The sequence below is a fragment of the Antechinus flavipes genome, chromosome 2, assembly GCF_016432865.1.
Source record: "Antechinus flavipes isolate AdamAnt ecotype Samford, QLD, Australia chromosome 2, AdamAnt_v2, whole genome shotgun sequence".
In the NCBI taxonomy this organism is placed as follows: domain Eukaryota; kingdom Metazoa; phylum Chordata; class Mammalia; order Dasyuromorphia; family Dasyuridae; genus Antechinus; species Antechinus flavipes.
The window spans coordinates 451,813,442-451,830,609 of record NC_067399.1 but is presented as its reverse complement, the minus strand read 5'-3'; the positions used below and the strand labels follow the sequence as shown (position 1 = coordinate 451,830,609).

The following is a 17,168-nucleotide window of genomic DNA, read 5'->3' as shown; positions in this document are numbered from 1 at the left end:
GGGGTGCGGGAAAGGAGACGTTAAGTGAGGGGGAGAGAAGTGGGATGAGGGGATATTTGTTTTAGATGCAGAGGCTCAGGGAATGTCAGCGCTGGAAGGGACTATTTTACAGGGACAATAAGGTCTACTGAGATGTCATTTATTCAAGGGCACACATTGAGTTGGTAATAGAACCTCAACTAGAACCCAGGTTTCTTGACTTCTAAACAAGGGCACTCTTTAGTGGAGGAGGCAGTAATAAGAATCTTTTCCCAGGATCATTCGATTTAGGGGAGGATATTCCTGATCTTTCCCCAGCCTATTGGTGAGTGCAGACAGCCCAGAGATGTTTTGTTTTGTATAACCAGACTAAGGCACGGTGCCTTTTACACTACAGCTGCTTAATAAATTCTTGGAGCTGTGTTTTTTTAGGGCAGATAGTGACCACAGAGGAGCCATTTCCTGGGCGCCGGGGTTACCCTGAGTGAAGGAGACATACACACAGAGCAGAAAAGAGGGGCGTCAGGAAGTTACGTCATCTTCAGGATCCAGTTGGAAGCAATGGAAGGAGTCTTAGGAGACTCCCCAGACTTAGGTGGCAATAAACCCTGCCTCCGCCATTCTCTTGCAATGTGTCTTTAGATAGATCCTTTCCCTCTCTGGCAGGGTAGTCACTAATCCTACAGAAAATAAATTTCGTCACTGGATAAAGCGAAGCACTCAACTAGCCTAAGGATGCTCGGATGTGGGCAGGAGAGCACCGTACAAACACGTGGAAAGCGCCGGAGAGTCCCCAGGGTGCGCACTGCGTTGGGGCTTGTGTCCCGCCCCCGCCCCGGGCTCCGCCTATCGCGTTAACGCTTAGTCCCTGATGGATGGAGCAAGGGGGTGGGGGAAGAGGAAGAGGGAGGAAGTGGGCTGTAGCGTTGCTTCGGCAACGCGACGCACAGGCGGGAGAAGAACGCGGTGGTCGTTTTAAGGCAGGCTGGGGGGTTCCCCACAAGTCCGGAAAGCAATGCAATGTCCAAATCAAAGGTAAGAAAAGGCCAGGCCAAAAGCAGCGTTGCCGTTCTCCCCACGGAGGAGGGCGAAGCTGCTGAAGGCCCACGAACGCCAGCATCGGCTCCCGGTAGGGGATGGAGGGGAAGAGCTCCTCCTAGACTGCGTATGTTTCTGAACGCCCTGAGGGACGAGAAACAGAAGGCGAGAGACTACAAGTCCCGGCATGCATTGGACCGCTAAAGCTGTCCTGGAGTCGGGGGGAAGGGGAAAGGAAAGAGGCTTTCTTCTAGTGGTTGTGGGAGTGTCCTTCACAGAAAGGGGGCGGAATTTGTAGTATTACCTTCACTCCCTGGCTTCCGTCACTTTCTAGGAACCTTTTTTCCATCCTCCCCCTTTGCATCCGAGCTGCCAAGTCAAAGGCGTGCCTTGTTTGTGGCCTGTTAGCTAGACCACGTGGGGAGTGGAGTGGGGAGGGAGAGTTAAGGGCTAGAGTGGTGGTCAGCTCCGTCTCCTTCTGGGGCGGGAGGGTCTTACAGGATCATCCTTGAACTTGCCTTCGGCCTGCCTCACTAGTCCCCTTTCAGTTCCTGGGCTGACTAAAGATGAGGCCCAATGTCTTGCAATGTAGACTTAGATATTACCAGACTGGGAAGGATCCCCAAAATTGTTTAATATAATTCTTTCACTAATTTTTCAATCGTTCTTTTCAAAAAATTACATTTTAGCCTTAGACACTTAACTCTTACCGGCTGTGTGACCCTGGGCAAGTCACTTAACCCCAATTGCCTCCCCAAAGGGGAAAAATTTTTTAAATGACATCTTATTCGTGTCTTTTGTTTTTACATTACAATAATTAATTTGTACTTTTCTTTATTAGTAGTAATATTCCTAGAAGTGGATAGTTTATTTAGTTCCTATAGAGCAGTGGCTCTCAAAGTGTGGTCCAGAGAATTCTGGGGATCAATGAAACCCTTAAAGGGTCCACAAATACAAAATTAGTTTTGTTTATTATATGATAAATAGCTAAATATTACCCACATAAGCAAAAATTCGTTGGGCAGATCCTCAATAAATTTTAATAATAGAAATGAATACTGGAATGAAAGTTTGAGAGCCACTACTATAGAGCACAGTCCCAGTTCCAAGTCCAAAACCACCCTGGGCTCCAGTCCTAGACACCCTGGCTTCTGGGATTCCTTTCCTCCTCAATCCTGGTTTCAGGGGTACTATGGCTCAAACACCTATCAGGGCCCATTTGAGCTGGAGTTATAAAAAAAGAATAGGGTAAAGGTGGCCCTTTCCCTTCATGTCACTTTAATTTATGGCATCTTCAATGTGGTAAACTGGGATTTTCACCCTCTGAACTCCATAGAGTTTCCACAGTAGTTGTTAGAAAAGAGCCTAGAGGAAAAATGGTAGGGATGCAAGCATCCAGGTTATCTGAATTAGACCTACTCAGATCAAAGTAATTTGTAGTATTCTTTCATATAGTTGTTTATAGCTCGCAATTCTTTTAAAAACTGTTCTTGTTTTTAAGGGAATAATTCTTCCCTCCCATCCCCCCTTTTTTAGCTGAGGCAATTGGGGTTAAGTGACTTGCCCAGGGTCACATGGTTAGGAAGTATTAAGTGTCTGAGGTCATATTTGAACTCAGGTCCTCCTGACTTCAGGGCTGGTGCTCTATCCACTGCACCACCTAGCTGCCCCCTGGGCATATATTTGAATTTCATGTTTTCAGGATTTTTTGTTATAAAGATATCTGTTATAAAGATATTTTTCCAGTTGAATGTTTCCCCTTCTTTCCTAATTGTCTCGATTTTGTTTGTGTGAAATGTTTTAAATTTTATGTACTTAAAATTGTCTGTGACTTCTATTATCACCTCTGGAAAGGGTACTTCTTTCCATTCTTCTCTAATATTTACAAAATTATGTGATCATTTATATCTAAGTTGGGTATTCCATTTGAAACTTTTTGTAAAAAAATTTTTTATAAAGAAACTGTTATGTATAGTGTATGATGCAGATCTAAGCCTATTTTCTGCCAAACTCTTTTTCAGGTTTCTTCATAGTTCTTGGTGCAGTGGTAAAGTGCCGGGCGTGGAGCTAGGAAGACTCACGTGTCTGAGTTAAAATCTGGCCTCAGAAACTTAGTAACTCTGTGACCCTGGGCAGATCACTTAACTCTATTTGCCTCAGTTTCCTCACATGTCAAATGAGCTGGAGGAGGGAATGGCAGTGTCTTTGTCAAGAAAACCCCAGAGGGATCATGAAGAGTGAAACATGATTGAAACAACTAAACAATAACAAAAATAGTGCTTATTAAATTGGGAGTCATTTCCCATATAAGTTAATGTTCTTGGGTCCCTCTGGCTGCTACTTTTCCTTTTTCTTTGCTGGATCCTTATATATAGCACACCCCCTAAAATTGTGTATAAATGTATATGTATGTGTGTGTACAAGCATGTGTGAGTGTGTGTGTGTATATCCCCAAAGGCTCTGTTCCAAATTTTCTTCTCTACACCTCTCAGTGATTATATCTACTTCCATGAGTTCCATTATTATGGATATATAGATGACATAAACAGCCTTAGTCCCTCCTGAGTCCCAGATCCATGTCACTATAAACTACTGCTAAAACCTACCATGTCCAAATAGATCTCATTAGCTTTCTCCCCAAAACCTTTTTCCTAACTCCCCTACTTCTCTTGATAACACCATAATCCTTCTGGTCACTTAAGTTTACAATTTAGAAGCCATCTTCAACCCTTTACTCTCCCTCACCTTTCATAAGCAGCTGCCAAGTCCTGTCAATCTCTACAGTATCGTTTGTACCCATAATGTCCTCCATTCACATCATCTCCTACTCCAGGCCTCAGGTCATTCTCTAACTAGCTCCCAAAACCATATTCTGAAAGGACAGGTCTGCCCCAGCCAGTGGCCTATTTAGAAATTTCCTGTGGCTCCTTGTGGATGCCGGGTTAAAACACAACTCTTCTGGTACTTAAATCCCCTCACTATCTGGCTCCAGCCTACCTGTCTCTGCATTATTTGTTATGCCCAAACTGGCTTCTTGTTGTTCCCTCTCCCTTTTCCCCCATATCTGGAAAACATTCCTTCCTCACCACAGAAAATCATTAATATATTTTTATTGCTTGGTAGATTTGGTTTAATCTAAGCCTGGGACTTCGAAAACTTCTCCAGTTTTAAAGGGGGAGAAAGAAATTGAGGTACAGAGAGAGCAAGGTGATGGTTTATGATCCAGGAACAAAAATGGTCCCATATCCTTGCAAGTACAGAGACCAGCCTCTGATCTTTGGTAGAATATGTGAGGTTCATTCCTGACCTTTAGTACGACTTTAAGAAAAAGGTTCTCTGTAGAAAGATCTCAAGTAGCTCCTGCTGCCTTGAACTCCTGTCTGGTGAAATTGCTGCTGATTTCTTGCCACCTTTTTTTTTTTTTTCCAGAATCACTGTTCTAAGGGCCATGGTGTATTAAAGGTGAAAGAGCGGTGAGTGGACTGGCTTTGGAGGAAGGCGAGAAGGAGAGGACTTTGATTTTCCAGTTCCAACTCCAGAAGCAGTTCTATAATCCATGGCTCCACACATTTGTAAAAAGCAGTTCCTTTTCTATAATCTCATTTGATCTTCCTACCAACCTCTGGGAGGGTCAGCAATAGTGGCTGTGGCTCTCATTTTATAAATGGGAAGCCCAGGCTCAAAAGTGTTCAATCTGAGGTTACTGGGAGACTAGAAGGGAAAAATGTTTTTTTTTTTTATATATATTTTCTAATTGTTTCAAAGTCATTCCAGTTGACACTGGTGAAAGAAAGATTGGTGGTAGAATAGGAAGACCTGGTTCAAACCTTGTCTGTGCCCTTCTTATCTCTGTGATTGGGCATGTGGCTTAAACTTTTTTGGCCTTAAATTTCTTATTTGTAAAATTGCAGGATCCTAAACTTGAGGTCTTGGGATTCCAAATCCTGAAGATAGAAGAGGGTTGAAAGAAAGTTGGAAGACTGGAGTAGGCAAGGGAAGGAAGTAGAATCCCAGTAAAGAGACTTAGAGCCTTCTTTTCATATCCTTATTCTGCATTTCCTTAGAAAACTATTGACTTTCTTATATTTTTGATTTGGATTTGTCTCTTAGGGACCAGAAACTATGTATCCGTTTCAAGTGCGCAGTCATGAATACTCTTTTGGATGTCCTCCGCTGCCGGCCTGGATGGGTGGAAGTGAAGGAGTAAGATAGCACTACCCTCTCTTCTCTACTTTCAGGGTTCCCATTTTTTCCTTGGTTAAGGAGTGGAGGGGGTAACTCTTGTTCATCCACACACTGGAATTCACCACAAAGAAAGCAATCTGCTCAAACCCAACTGTGCTTAAGGGTCTTTTCGTTTAAGCTCCCTGTATGATCTCTGGCATAGCCCCCATTTTAGTGGCTGAAGTGCCTACATACTGTAATCTCTTTTCCGAGTCACCAGTGATTTCCCTATTGAGAGTAGATAGGAAAAATCCAAGAGCCCACCTCCCTACTATTCCCTAACTCCCATCTCTCCTGCCCCTCCAAGCCAAAAGCAAATCTGGCTGGAAAATCTTAGCCCTGTCTCCTGAATAGAGACAAAAGGGACCCTCCAAGAAGCTTCTTTGTATCCTGTAGAACTAACTCATTTGAATATAGGTCTGAGTATTCACTCATCAGAGAACTTATTCATTTGTGAGAGACCTTTTCACTGAATTCCAGACCATTTTCCTTTTCCTGTTTTCTCTCCCATTGTTAAGGAATGAGGGTTTCCTTTCCCAGCTAACTCTCCATTATCTGTACTAATGCACAGAGGCAATGTTCCAAAGTGGAGAGAGGACTGGATTTGGAGTGACAGGATCTGTTTTTGAATCCTAGAAAAGTACCCAAATCCAGTTCCCCTGATTTCCTTGTCCAGAGATGTCTTTCTCTGCTACCCTTGACCTTCTCTGACCTTGACCAGGGCCTCTGACCCTGTCCCCTCCATAATCAGAGAGAAGGAAGATGGGCTGCCGGCTTTTCCCCATCCACTCTTAATTGTAGTGACTAGAGAGTCCTTCAGAATCCCTTGGTGACAAACTTGTATTCCCTACAGTGAGGGGGAATGGGACTTCTACTGGTGTGATGTCAGCTGGCTTCGGGAAAATTTTGACCACACTTATATGGATGAACATGTCCGAATCAGCCACTTCCGAAATCACTACGAGGTAAAGCATTTGGGGGCTGGGGCCCAAAGAAGTGTAACAGATACCTTGTGAATAGGACACAGGTTCCCCTTGGAAGGGTTAGAGTTGTCTTTGGGAAGTCTCCTCTTCTCAGCTTGTTTGAATTTCTGGGATATCCAGGCTGAAGGGAATTGCTTTTTTCAGGCATCAGGATAAGCTGAACATGGGCAGAGCCTTAGCCTGGCCCATGGGCACAAGGGTTTGGATAGCCTTGGGGGCTAGAGGTGAGAGGCTGAAGAGGGGTCTGGCTGACCCTGTTCCTATGTGGTCCCTCAGCTAACAAGGAAGAACTACATGGTGAAGAACTTGAAACGCTTTCGGAAGCAGCTGGAGAGAGAAATGGGCAAACTAGAAGCAGCTAAGTGTGACTTCTTTCCTAAGACCTTTGAACTGCCTTCTGATTATCATCTCTTTGTAGAAGAGTTTCGAAAAACTCCCGGTATTACCTGGATCATGAAACCAGTGAGTCCAAAGAAGTCATTCTTCCCTCCCCCCTCCCCCCAATTCCCAAACCACAGGTAGTGGGAAGCCATGGTTCTAGGGCGATAGAAAAATCAGTCCGTGGGACACAAAGATAATGAATGGGCCCCCTGTTCCTTTTCATTTGATTTTCTTTGGAATTCACCTAGGTTTGGAGGAGTAAGAGTCCCTGGGCTTGAAGCAGGCTCTGCTGCTCACTACCTCTGAAGTTCTCTGACCTCAGTTTACTCTAATGTAAAATGAAGGTATATACTCGGTCCCTAAAGTCTTTTTCAGCAGTCTTAGTTTGCACTCCTGTTTGCCCAGCCCTCTGCTTAACTCTGGAAGGGAGACAAAAAGAAGGGGCCTTTACTTCTGGGAGTTCCTAGTTCCATGGATAGTTGACGGTGGGTGGCGATGAGACAGTGACATAATGGTTCAGGATAGCATGTAATCAAATGTTAGAAATAGGGAGAAATACTTCATTATATACATGTACACCTTACAGATAAAAGATGCAAAGGAAGCTCTAGATCCTCTAGATCCTCTAGAAACATCTGATGCAGTCCTGTGGCTCTGGTCTGTTTCTCTCCAGCTCAGGTCACTTGTAGAAATTTCTTATAAAATTGATCTCAAAACAAACTTCCAGTTTGCCAATAAACTTTGCCAATAAACAGGTAAATAGTGAGAGTTAGCTCAAACCTTACTGTTTTTAATTAGACCAGGAGATTCACAGTTTTACCTATCACCTATATCACCTATTTACATCTATCAACAGAAATCAGAAGCCAGTATTAAAAAATGTATTCCAATACAAAAATGAATTTATCTAAAATTGCCAGATTTATCTAAAGTTAACAAAAGGTTCTGGGATGGAGAGATAAATGTGTTGACTAACAATTTAAAGAAATTCCAGTTTAAAGTTTAAAGCAATGAGTATATTATTTACATTAAAACCATTTAACTTCCAGCTCTGTTTAAATGAATAGATTCCTTAACAAAAATATGTTACATCTCCTACAAGATATCTATTCTTTTCCTTAACAAACAGTTCTCAAATTAGGTAACAGAATAGTCTAGCTTCACAAACTTAACACATAATTATTTGCCTAGTTATCCCCATAGCATTGAAAAAATGTAAAAGATCTTTAACTTAACCAGCAATATGTAGCTAGTACATCACTTTCTAAAGTTTAAAAATCAACAAAACAATAGATCATACCTGATTTCTAGCATTTGCTAATTTTTGAGGTTTAAATTCTCACACAGAAAATTTAATGACTAACTCTTTAAAGCTGGTTGGAGTTGTAGCAAACCTCTGTGCCACACCCGCTGTAACCCAACTCTACAAAGAAAAGATTGCATTTTCTCATCTGTTCTCTGGGACCAAGCTTGATCAATATGACTACAACATTCAGTTTTGTTTTATAATTCTTTCTATTTACATAGCTGTAATCATTGTGCATATTATTTTTCTGGGTTTGCTCTTTGCATAAATTCATTACATTCATGTATCCCATTCCCAAATCAATAATTATCTACTTTGTTTCTAGTTCTTTGGTACCAAAAGGAGTACTGCTATGAATATTTAGTGTCTATAGGACCTTACTGATTTTGACCTCCTTAGACTATATGATTAGCAGTGGAATCTCTGGGCTGAAAAATTTGGACATTTTAGTCACTTATTTTTAGCCTAACTTCAAATTGTTTCTAGAATTTTAGGATTAATTCACAGCTCTATTGATAGTATTTTTTTTGTGTGTGTATCTTTTTGTAGCTTCTCCAATGTTTTTTCTTTCCATCTTTAGTAATTTTTGTCAATTTGCTTGGTGTAACCACAATAATCATGATAAAAATCATCTGTTATATAGCTGCTATATAGTTGTATAGCAACTATGTTGCTATCATTGTATCAAAGGCAGCCTCCTAATTGTTCAGAGAAAACAATAATGGGCTGGAAGACAATAGAAGTGACAAAAGATAGCTCTAAGATCTTTTCTGGGATATGGCTTGTAGATAGAAGGACTGAGCTCAACTAACTTTGAAGAGGTGCAGACTCTGATTAGAAGTGAAAAGACTTTCAGCTAGTGGGAGAGGGAGGAAGAGGGAAAACTTCACAGCTAATTGCTATCATAAGTGGCATCCAAGAAACTAAAGTCTAATCAATTCCTGAAAACTGGTAGGGAAATAGAAAGAAATATCTAGTTTTTCAAAATGGGAGACATGCTTCTAGAAGATCCAGGTGTTTTGGAGCTGAAACTGACCGACCTCCATCAGGCTATACTAGGGACCTTATTATACTTATCCCAAATAGAAAGTCCTTTCAGAGATTATCTCCCAGGTTGGTGAGAGGACCTTAATCCATCCACTTTCACCTTCTAGTGTATGTTTGCAGAGAAACTCCTCTCTAGCAGCTTCTCTGCTAATTTTGGTGGTTCTTATTAAATGTTTGAATTCCATATAACACATGGTAAATCCAATTGTTTAAGTGAGTACAGAATTGAATAGAATGCAGGCTATATTGAATGAGTATCTTAATCATTCTAATCAAAAGCCAGTCACCAACAGACTTTATAAGTTCCTAATTATGTGCCAGCCACTGAGCTAGTAGACAAGGATATAAAAACAGTAACAAAATGAAGTTATTTCTGTTGTTAAGGAGCTTATGTTCTTTGGGAGGAGTACAAATACAAAATAAATACTAGGTAGTTATGGAGGGGAAAGGACATTAGCAGTTGAGAGGGATCAATAAAACCATCCTAAAGAGAAGTTGATGCTTTAGTGGAGTCTCAAAGGAAGTGAAATATTCTCTTAAGACAGAGGTCAGAAGAGAGTAGATTCTAGGAATGGGCATAGTTAATACAGAAGCAGGGAGATAAATGGGAATGGAGGGCAGTGTTGGAGGATCAAGGTAGAGGATTCTCTTGACTAAAAATGTGGGAAGGGAGTAAAGTATAAATAAGCCAAGAAGATCAGTTATTAGATACATATGCAAAGCATTGTGATAAGTGCTCAGGTTACAAATAGAAAAGCTCAGACAGATCTTTGCTCACAAAGAGCTCCTATTTTAGAGGGAGAGACATTACATAGGAGGTTTCAACTGCAGTTCAAACTGCAGGTTTCAACTGGGAAGGGGGCAGCAGTAAAACAGATGGCAAATACACCTTCTCTAATGTTGCTTCCACTAATAAAATCTTATCAGTTTTTGATTTTGAATCATGTTACAGTGTCAAGTACTTTGATGTTGAGAACTTCCTTTTCTGAGTGTCAGGTATTCAGACTTTTAACACCTGCAGAGATATTTGCCAGTCCACATCTTTATAGGGGTTGATTCCTATGATTTGTTTGAGGGCTGGGCTAGAAGCAGAGCCTACGACCTGGGGGAAGGAAAGGGGATAATATTGCTATTCTTGGAATTCTTGAGTGCAGGGTCTTAGATATCTTGTTTCCGTCAGGCTGCAGGGAGGAAGGTGGTGGTTGAAGCAGTGATATTGGTTTGATTCAACTGGCATATGCTACCTACTCTCTCCCTCAGGCTACCTTGTTGCTTCAACTAGGCTATAATGAATTAATGAGTGAGTGAATGAATAATAAAGCATTTAGTACAGGCTCATTAATGGCTAGACACTTTGAAAAGACCCTACCCTGAAGAATCTTAGATTTATACTAGGGAAAGCAACATATAATAGAAAACTGGAAGTTAGGGGAATATGGATTCAGTTTGAATATGGTTGGAAGTACTTGATTTGGTCCAAGACCTACAAGGGTCCAGCTGATTTTGGTAGAAGGGGACATAAGTGGCAATAAGATTCTACATTGTAAAGTGGAATAACATAAATCTGTGTTTAAGGAAAATCACTAACAACCACTTTGGCAGCTGTGAAGAGAATGGATTAGAGTGGGAAGATGTGATGCAGGAGACCAGTGCAGCAGCCTAGGCGAGATGCTGCTGAGTGGGAGGGGTTGGATATGAGAAATGTTGTGAAGGTAGAAATGGTAAAAGTCAATAATTGATTGGCCATGCAGGCTGATGCATGAGGGAGGAGTTGAGGGTGAGACCAAAGTTACAAAGTTGAGAGACTGGAAGAACAGTGGTGCTTCCAGCAGATAGAAGGAATTGGGTTTTAAAGAGGAAATAATCACTTCTCTTTTGTACTTCCCTTTCAAAATTCCCAATAAGAAGTAGGTGATATAGGATGGTAGGCTGAAGATCCCTTCATGATAATGGAGGAAACTTGGGCAAGTTTGAAGACAGTAGGGAAGGAGCCAGTAGATAGGAAGAGGTGAGAGACAGTAAGACAGGGACAGAGTTAAAGAAAGAATGATTAAGTGCTCCATTTGTGCTGGGCATTGTGTTTGGTGGAAATAAAAAAAATAAAACAGTCCCCATCCTCAAAGAGCTTCCATTCTTTTGGGAGACACCATGAATATATGTAATGGGGATCTAGCACAGGCATACATATATATAGACATAAAATAAATATGAAGTTAATGGGAGAGGGGGAGGCACTGGCAGCCGGAGGAGCAAGAAAGGCCTTACGGAGGAGGTGTTGCTTGTGCTGGGTCTTGAAGAAAACCATGGATTTGCAAAAGCTGGAGATAGGGAGGGACTACATTCCAGGCATGGGAGTAGGTGGAGGTGGGCAGCCATTGCAGCAGCACAGACAGCCATGAAGGGTCATACATGACCTGGAGGATGCAGAGAGGAACAATGTACCTTCCTTCTCTGTGTCTTTTCCTGTTCTTCCCCTTCATCCTCTTGCTACACAGAGCAGAGGCATTCTGTCTGGGGTGGGGATGCTTATTTTCCTTCCAAGAATCAGGGTTACTCTTAAGCAAAGAAAATAAAAAGATTTGTCAAACACTCCTATTTGACTCTCCTATAGCAGGATAAAATACTTCTATATTAATTTATCCATACATGAATAATGGCCACTGCCAGCCGAGAAAGAGGAAGGCTACATGCATAAATCTTTCATGAAGGGTATTCTTTGTAATCTATAGTGGTCTCAGGATAGTAGATCTCAGGTGACAGGCTCCTCAGACCTGCTTTGAATTGGATTGCCACCAGCTGTTTGAGATAGCAGGGCTCATATTGTCCAGGAGAAGAAAGTAGCTAGCTTAAGAGAAAGAGGAGTAGTTCAGCAATAAACTAGTGAGGAAGGAGAGAGACTCAACTAGTGAGGAAGGAGAGAGACTTGTAACCCCCAAACCCTCCTCTACCCCCCCCCCCCGAGACTTCAGGTGCTCAACTATAGATGACTGTTTGGGTATTGGAAGGGGTTGGGATGAAGTGGATGGGATTGGGAGAGAGCTGCTTAGGACCATAAACTCAGAATCCCTCCTTCTCTCCTTCCTTCCTTTATTCCTTCATCTCTTCCTTCTCTCCCTCCCTCTCTCTCTACTTTCCTTCCCCCTTTCTTCTTTCCCTCCTTTCTTCTCTCTTTCTCTCTCTCTCTCTCTGTCTCTCTCTCTCTTTCCCACCTTCCCTCCCTCCCCTTCATTTTTTCCTCCTTTCCTTTCTTCCTTCTTCCCTTCCTCCTCTCCCTCTCTTCCTTCCTTTTTTTTCTTTCTTTCTTTCTTCTCTTTCTCTCCTCCTCTCCTCTCTCCTTCCTTCCCTTCCCTTTCCTTTCTTTTACTTTCCCTTTCTTTCCTTTCCTTTCCCTTTCTTTTCTTCCTTCCTTTTTCTTTCTTTCTTCTCTTTCCTTCTCCCTTCTTTTCTTCCTTCCCTTTTTGACATGGCTAATATGGAAATTTGTTTTGCTTGACTATACATGTTCTCTGGCAAGAAATAGAAACTCTTTTACATTCAGGATGGAAGGTTGGCATTTATAGTTGCAAAACTCCTAAATAGCAAACACATTCTCATATATATTGGCATTTATAGTTGCAAAACTCCTAAATAGCAAACACATTCATATATATATATATATATATTGGTCAGGGGTATGCAACTACAAAAAGGAGTTTTTTTTTCCTTCCAAGAATCAGGGTTACTCTTAAGCAAAGAAAATAAAAAGATTTGTCAAACACTCCTATTTGACTCTCCTATAGCAGGATAAAATACTTCTATATTAATTTATCCATACATGAATAATGGCCACTGCCAGCCGAGAAAGAGGAAGTTAAGGAGGAGTTAAGATTTTACTTCTAGTTCCATAATTCCAAGTTTTTATATCAAGACTGGCCCCACTGAATAGATGAATTTAACATCAGTTGTAAACTATATTGTCTTTATTGCCTGCTTATAAGAGGAGTGCCCATGGAGGCCAAGCAAAGTAAATTGTGCACTTATTAGAACTTCTGTGGTTAGAATAACTTTGATCTAGTATGGGAGAGGCTGCTACATGGGTGTAGCTAAAAAGGTGGTGTCTTATTATGTATTGTTTCTTGGTTTTTATTGGTTCCATGCCAAGAGTAATTCACATTATATTGCTCATCATGTTTTGTTTGTTCCTGTTGAGAGGTAAATCCATTTTGCTAAGACACATTACTAGCATTTGATGAAATATTTTTGAACTGAAGGAGGTAGAGTTTTGCAGTGGAATGGAGGTTTTTTATTGACCAAATGCACACTAAACTTTGCCACTTAGATGACAAATTGGCACATAGGTATAAAACTACAGGAGAAAAGCTCAGAGGTTCTATAAAAACCATAAAAATCTTGGTACTTTTGCAATATTTGCAATGAGATAGATGTATGTAACTATTAGGGTAAGCTTGGGACACCATCTAACTACTAGGGCTTTCTTATTAAACAGGACCAGGATAGTGGCCATTATTGCCATCTGGTGGTTAAACCAAGATGTATAAAACAGTGTGGTGTGGGCCAATTGATTATCCTGGTCCTACTCCCAGATCATATAGGAAAGTGTCTCTCTCTGGATCTTAGTTTATTTTTCTATAAAATAAAGGTTTGAACTCAATGGCCTCCAAGATTTTCCATTCAGCTCTGATAGCCTATATTTTTGTATTCTAAGGTGCCTTTCTAGTTTTGGTAGTCTGAGTGCAGAGGAAAGGAGAGCACTTTAACCTAATTATATCAGCAAAAATTTCTATAAAGGCAGTGGCCAAAGGGAGCTTGATAAAAGTTAATAAGGTTGAAGAAGGGGGGACTGTGTTGAAAATATCTCACATAGATGGACTTGGTACTTTTTAACAATGAGGTGATTTAAATTAATTCCCATAGACTTGTATTGGAGAATGCTATCCGAATACAGAGATAGAACTGTGGAGACTGAAGGTGTATTGAAGCATATTATTTTCACTTTTGTTTGTTTTTTCATTTTTGTGCTTTTTTCTCTTTTGGTCTGTTTTTTTTTCTTTGCATAGCATGACACATATAGAAATAAGTTTAGAATTACACATTTTTAACTTATATCAGATTGCTTGCTGTCTTGGGGAGGGAGGAGAGGGAGAGAAAGAGAGAATAGTTTGGAACACAGAGTTTTGCAGAAATCAATGTTGAGAACTATCTTCACGTGTATTTGGAAAAATAAAATACAATTTAAAAAAAAAAAGAAAATATCTCACATAAAGTCCAAGTTCAAGTATCCTGGATGATATGTACCCCTTCTCTGGGAATGTTGACTTGCAATTAATGGTGACTAAGTGATATCATAGGAGATATGATTGATTGGGCTGATAGTTTAATTGACTTGAGAGACAGGAGAGAATTAAGACAACCAGAGATGGTTAGAGAGAAACCATTTTAGAGCATATATCCCAGTGACCCTTTGGTCCCCAGAAATGACAACAGCCAAAAACAATGGTGAAAAAGCAGGGATTCCTGGACGAAACCTCCTGGAGTTAAGGGGAGGAATTCCTAGACCCATGTGACCCTGCACAGAGTAAAGCTGCTGGCCCAAGGTCCCAGAAAGAAAAGGTCAGTGTTACACTTGAATGCCTTTAATAAGCAGGAGCCAGAAAAGACATAGCAAGAGATAGAACCATATTGTGGAGAGAACATCCAGCTCTTGCCCTTTATTTGAACACTGAATTCTGTGAACTAAGCAGGTATGAGGAAAGGAAAATCAATTCTCTAGGCGTCCCCATTATGTTTTCCTTTGGGGAGATTTGGACCCACAAATCTTTAAGTCTGAAGAACTGTATTAGGATTCTGAGGTTGACAGGATTTATCAGTGAGGAAAGAATTGTCTTGGCTGGATTAAATTTTTTTTAAATTTGAAATAAAGTTTGTCTTGTGTGCATTGTAATACTCTAAGTGCTTGCATTTCCTTTCTGTGGAAACTTAGGACCTATATATGTTGATGTTTCCATGGGATACCTCAGCAAAAGCAGAAAAAATCTGATTTTCTCATGGGAAAAGCCTGGGTGAAGACTTAAGCCTGATAGAATGGTTTATGACTGCAAGCGCAATAGAAGTCATCAATGATAGGTCATCCAGGAAATGTAATGTGAATTACATTGAGAGATTGAATTTTCAGGAGGAGGTGAGAGGTTTATGAGAGTCTACCCTGTGCAGAACATAGCCAGAGTCATTGTTCCATAAACATCATTAAATGCCTCATGCAGCATTCAAATCCAGACTCAGACACTTCCTAGCTGGGTGATGCTAGGCAAGTCAACTTGCCTCAAATTTGCCTCAATTTCCTCATCTATAAAATGAGCTGTAAGGAAATGACAAACTACATCAGGATCTTTGCCAAGAAAAACTCAAATGGGCTTGTGAAGAGTCATAATTTGGAAAAAATGAAATATAATTTTAAAAAGAAAATATCTCACATAAATCTACAATTGGTTTCATAACAATGATATCAGTCAGTATTCTGGATTTTAGGTCTACAAAACCAAAAACCATCCCTGCCCTTCAGGATCTTGCATTCTGTTGGGAGAAATAACATAAAAGCAGATAAGTATGTAATCTGTACAAAAGAATTAGGCATAGAGACTGGTTTTGCGATTTCATTTGTATAAAAAATTCCCAGATGAAGAAACTCCCTCTACTTCTGAGGTTGGCACCAGACTGGCAAAGCCAGTATATTCCGGAGATAGGACTTTACTCCAGGTCTTCCTAATCAGAGGTCATCCATGATGAAATGCCTGAACAGAGGACCTGCTGTACATAAGGATTATTGCGGGGACCAGCTATTGGTCCTTGTATTAGAATTAGCACCAGAAGAAGCAAAGGGTTCTGTGAGGAACCTAGGAAGGAGGAGTGAATTCCATCCAAAGGCATGGAGATATCTGGCAGGTGGAACATGAGGAACAATAGCCAGGCTGGTTTGGCTAGGAGGGAGAGTCCATGAAAGGGAGGATTGTTCAGCAGGGCTGGAAAGGTCATCTGGAGCCAGATTATGACAGACTTTTAATGCCAAACCAAAGAATCTGTATTTGATCAGAGAAACCCTTGGGAGGCCCTGGAATTTCTTGAATAGAATGATGAGATTATTCCTGTGTTTTACAAACATGATGGATTAGATAGGGGAGAGAGCAGAGGCCTGAAGAATAATTGGGAAGATATTATAATCGTCCAGGAGAGATGTGGTGAGGATCTGAACTATGGTGAAAGCTATGTGAGTGAAGAGAAGGATGTAAGAGATGTTGTGGGTGGAATCAACAAGACTTGATAACTCATTGGATGTGGAGGTGGTTGAGGGAGAAAGGGGACCTTCAGGAATGCCTGCAGTCCCAGGTGGCTATATGGGTGGGAGTACCCTCAACAGAAGTAGGGAAGGGATGCATTCCATTGGGGCACTGCATTTCTGGAAGGGTATTGATAAGCTGGAGACCATCCAATGCAGGGTATCTGGCATGATGAAGAACCCAGAGTCAATGCCATATGAGAAGTTATTAAAGAAACGGGGCATCAGCCAGAGAAAGTTCAGCTGGGATATGATATAATGTCTTCAGTTACTTGAAAAATTGTCATATGGAAGGGGGATTAGACTTGTTCTGCTTGGCCCCAGAAGACAGAAGTAGGAGTGACGGGTGGGAGTTGCAAAGAAGAAAATTTAGACTTTATGTAAGGAAAACTTCTTCACAGTTAGAGCTGTCTGAAGAGGAAAATGACAAATACTAGAGGAGATGTGGAAAAAAGATATACTAATACACTTTTGGTGGGATTATGAATTGTTCCAATCATTCTGGAAAGCAATTTGGAATTATGCCCAAAGGGCTATAAAACCGTGCATACTCTGACACAGCAAAACCACTGCAACGATTGTGTGTCCCAAAGAGATCAAAGACAAAAACAAAATTTGTACATGTACAAAACCATTTATAGCAACTCTTTTTTGTGGTTGCCAAGAATAGGAAACTGAGGGGATGCGCATCAATTAGGTAATGGCTGAACAAGTTGTGGTATATGATTATGAGGAAATTCTATTATGCTATGAGAAATGATTAGGGGGATGGTTTCAGAAAAACTTGGGAAGATGTATGTGAATTGATACAAGATGAAATGAGCAGAACCACAAAAACATCATGTGCTATAACATAGTAACAGCAATATTGTAAGGCTGA

The 17,168-nt window shown here is 40.9% G+C and overlaps 1 protein-coding gene across 4 annotated transcripts in view; it reads left to right on the top strand.

Moving 5' to 3' along the window:
* The first annotated feature begins 882 nt into the window (after window positions 1-882).
* TTLL9 (tubulin tyrosine ligase like 9) overlaps window positions 883-17,168 on the top strand; it is a 43,365-nt gene continuing 27,079 nt past the window's right edge. The window contains exons 1-5 of one of the 4 annotated variants that reach the window (XM_051979393.1): window positions 883-1,014; window positions 4,447-4,490; window positions 5,128-5,220; window positions 6,095-6,206; window positions 6,501-6,686. In XM_051979393.1, coding sequence (XP_051835353.1) covers window positions 1,000-1,014; window positions 4,447-4,490; window positions 5,128-5,220; window positions 6,095-6,206; window positions 6,501-6,686 — 450 coding nt within the window. In that variant the 5' untranslated portion in view covers window positions 883-999. The other 3 variants (XM_051979394.1, XM_051979396.1, XM_051979395.1) reach the window with 3 other exon arrangements.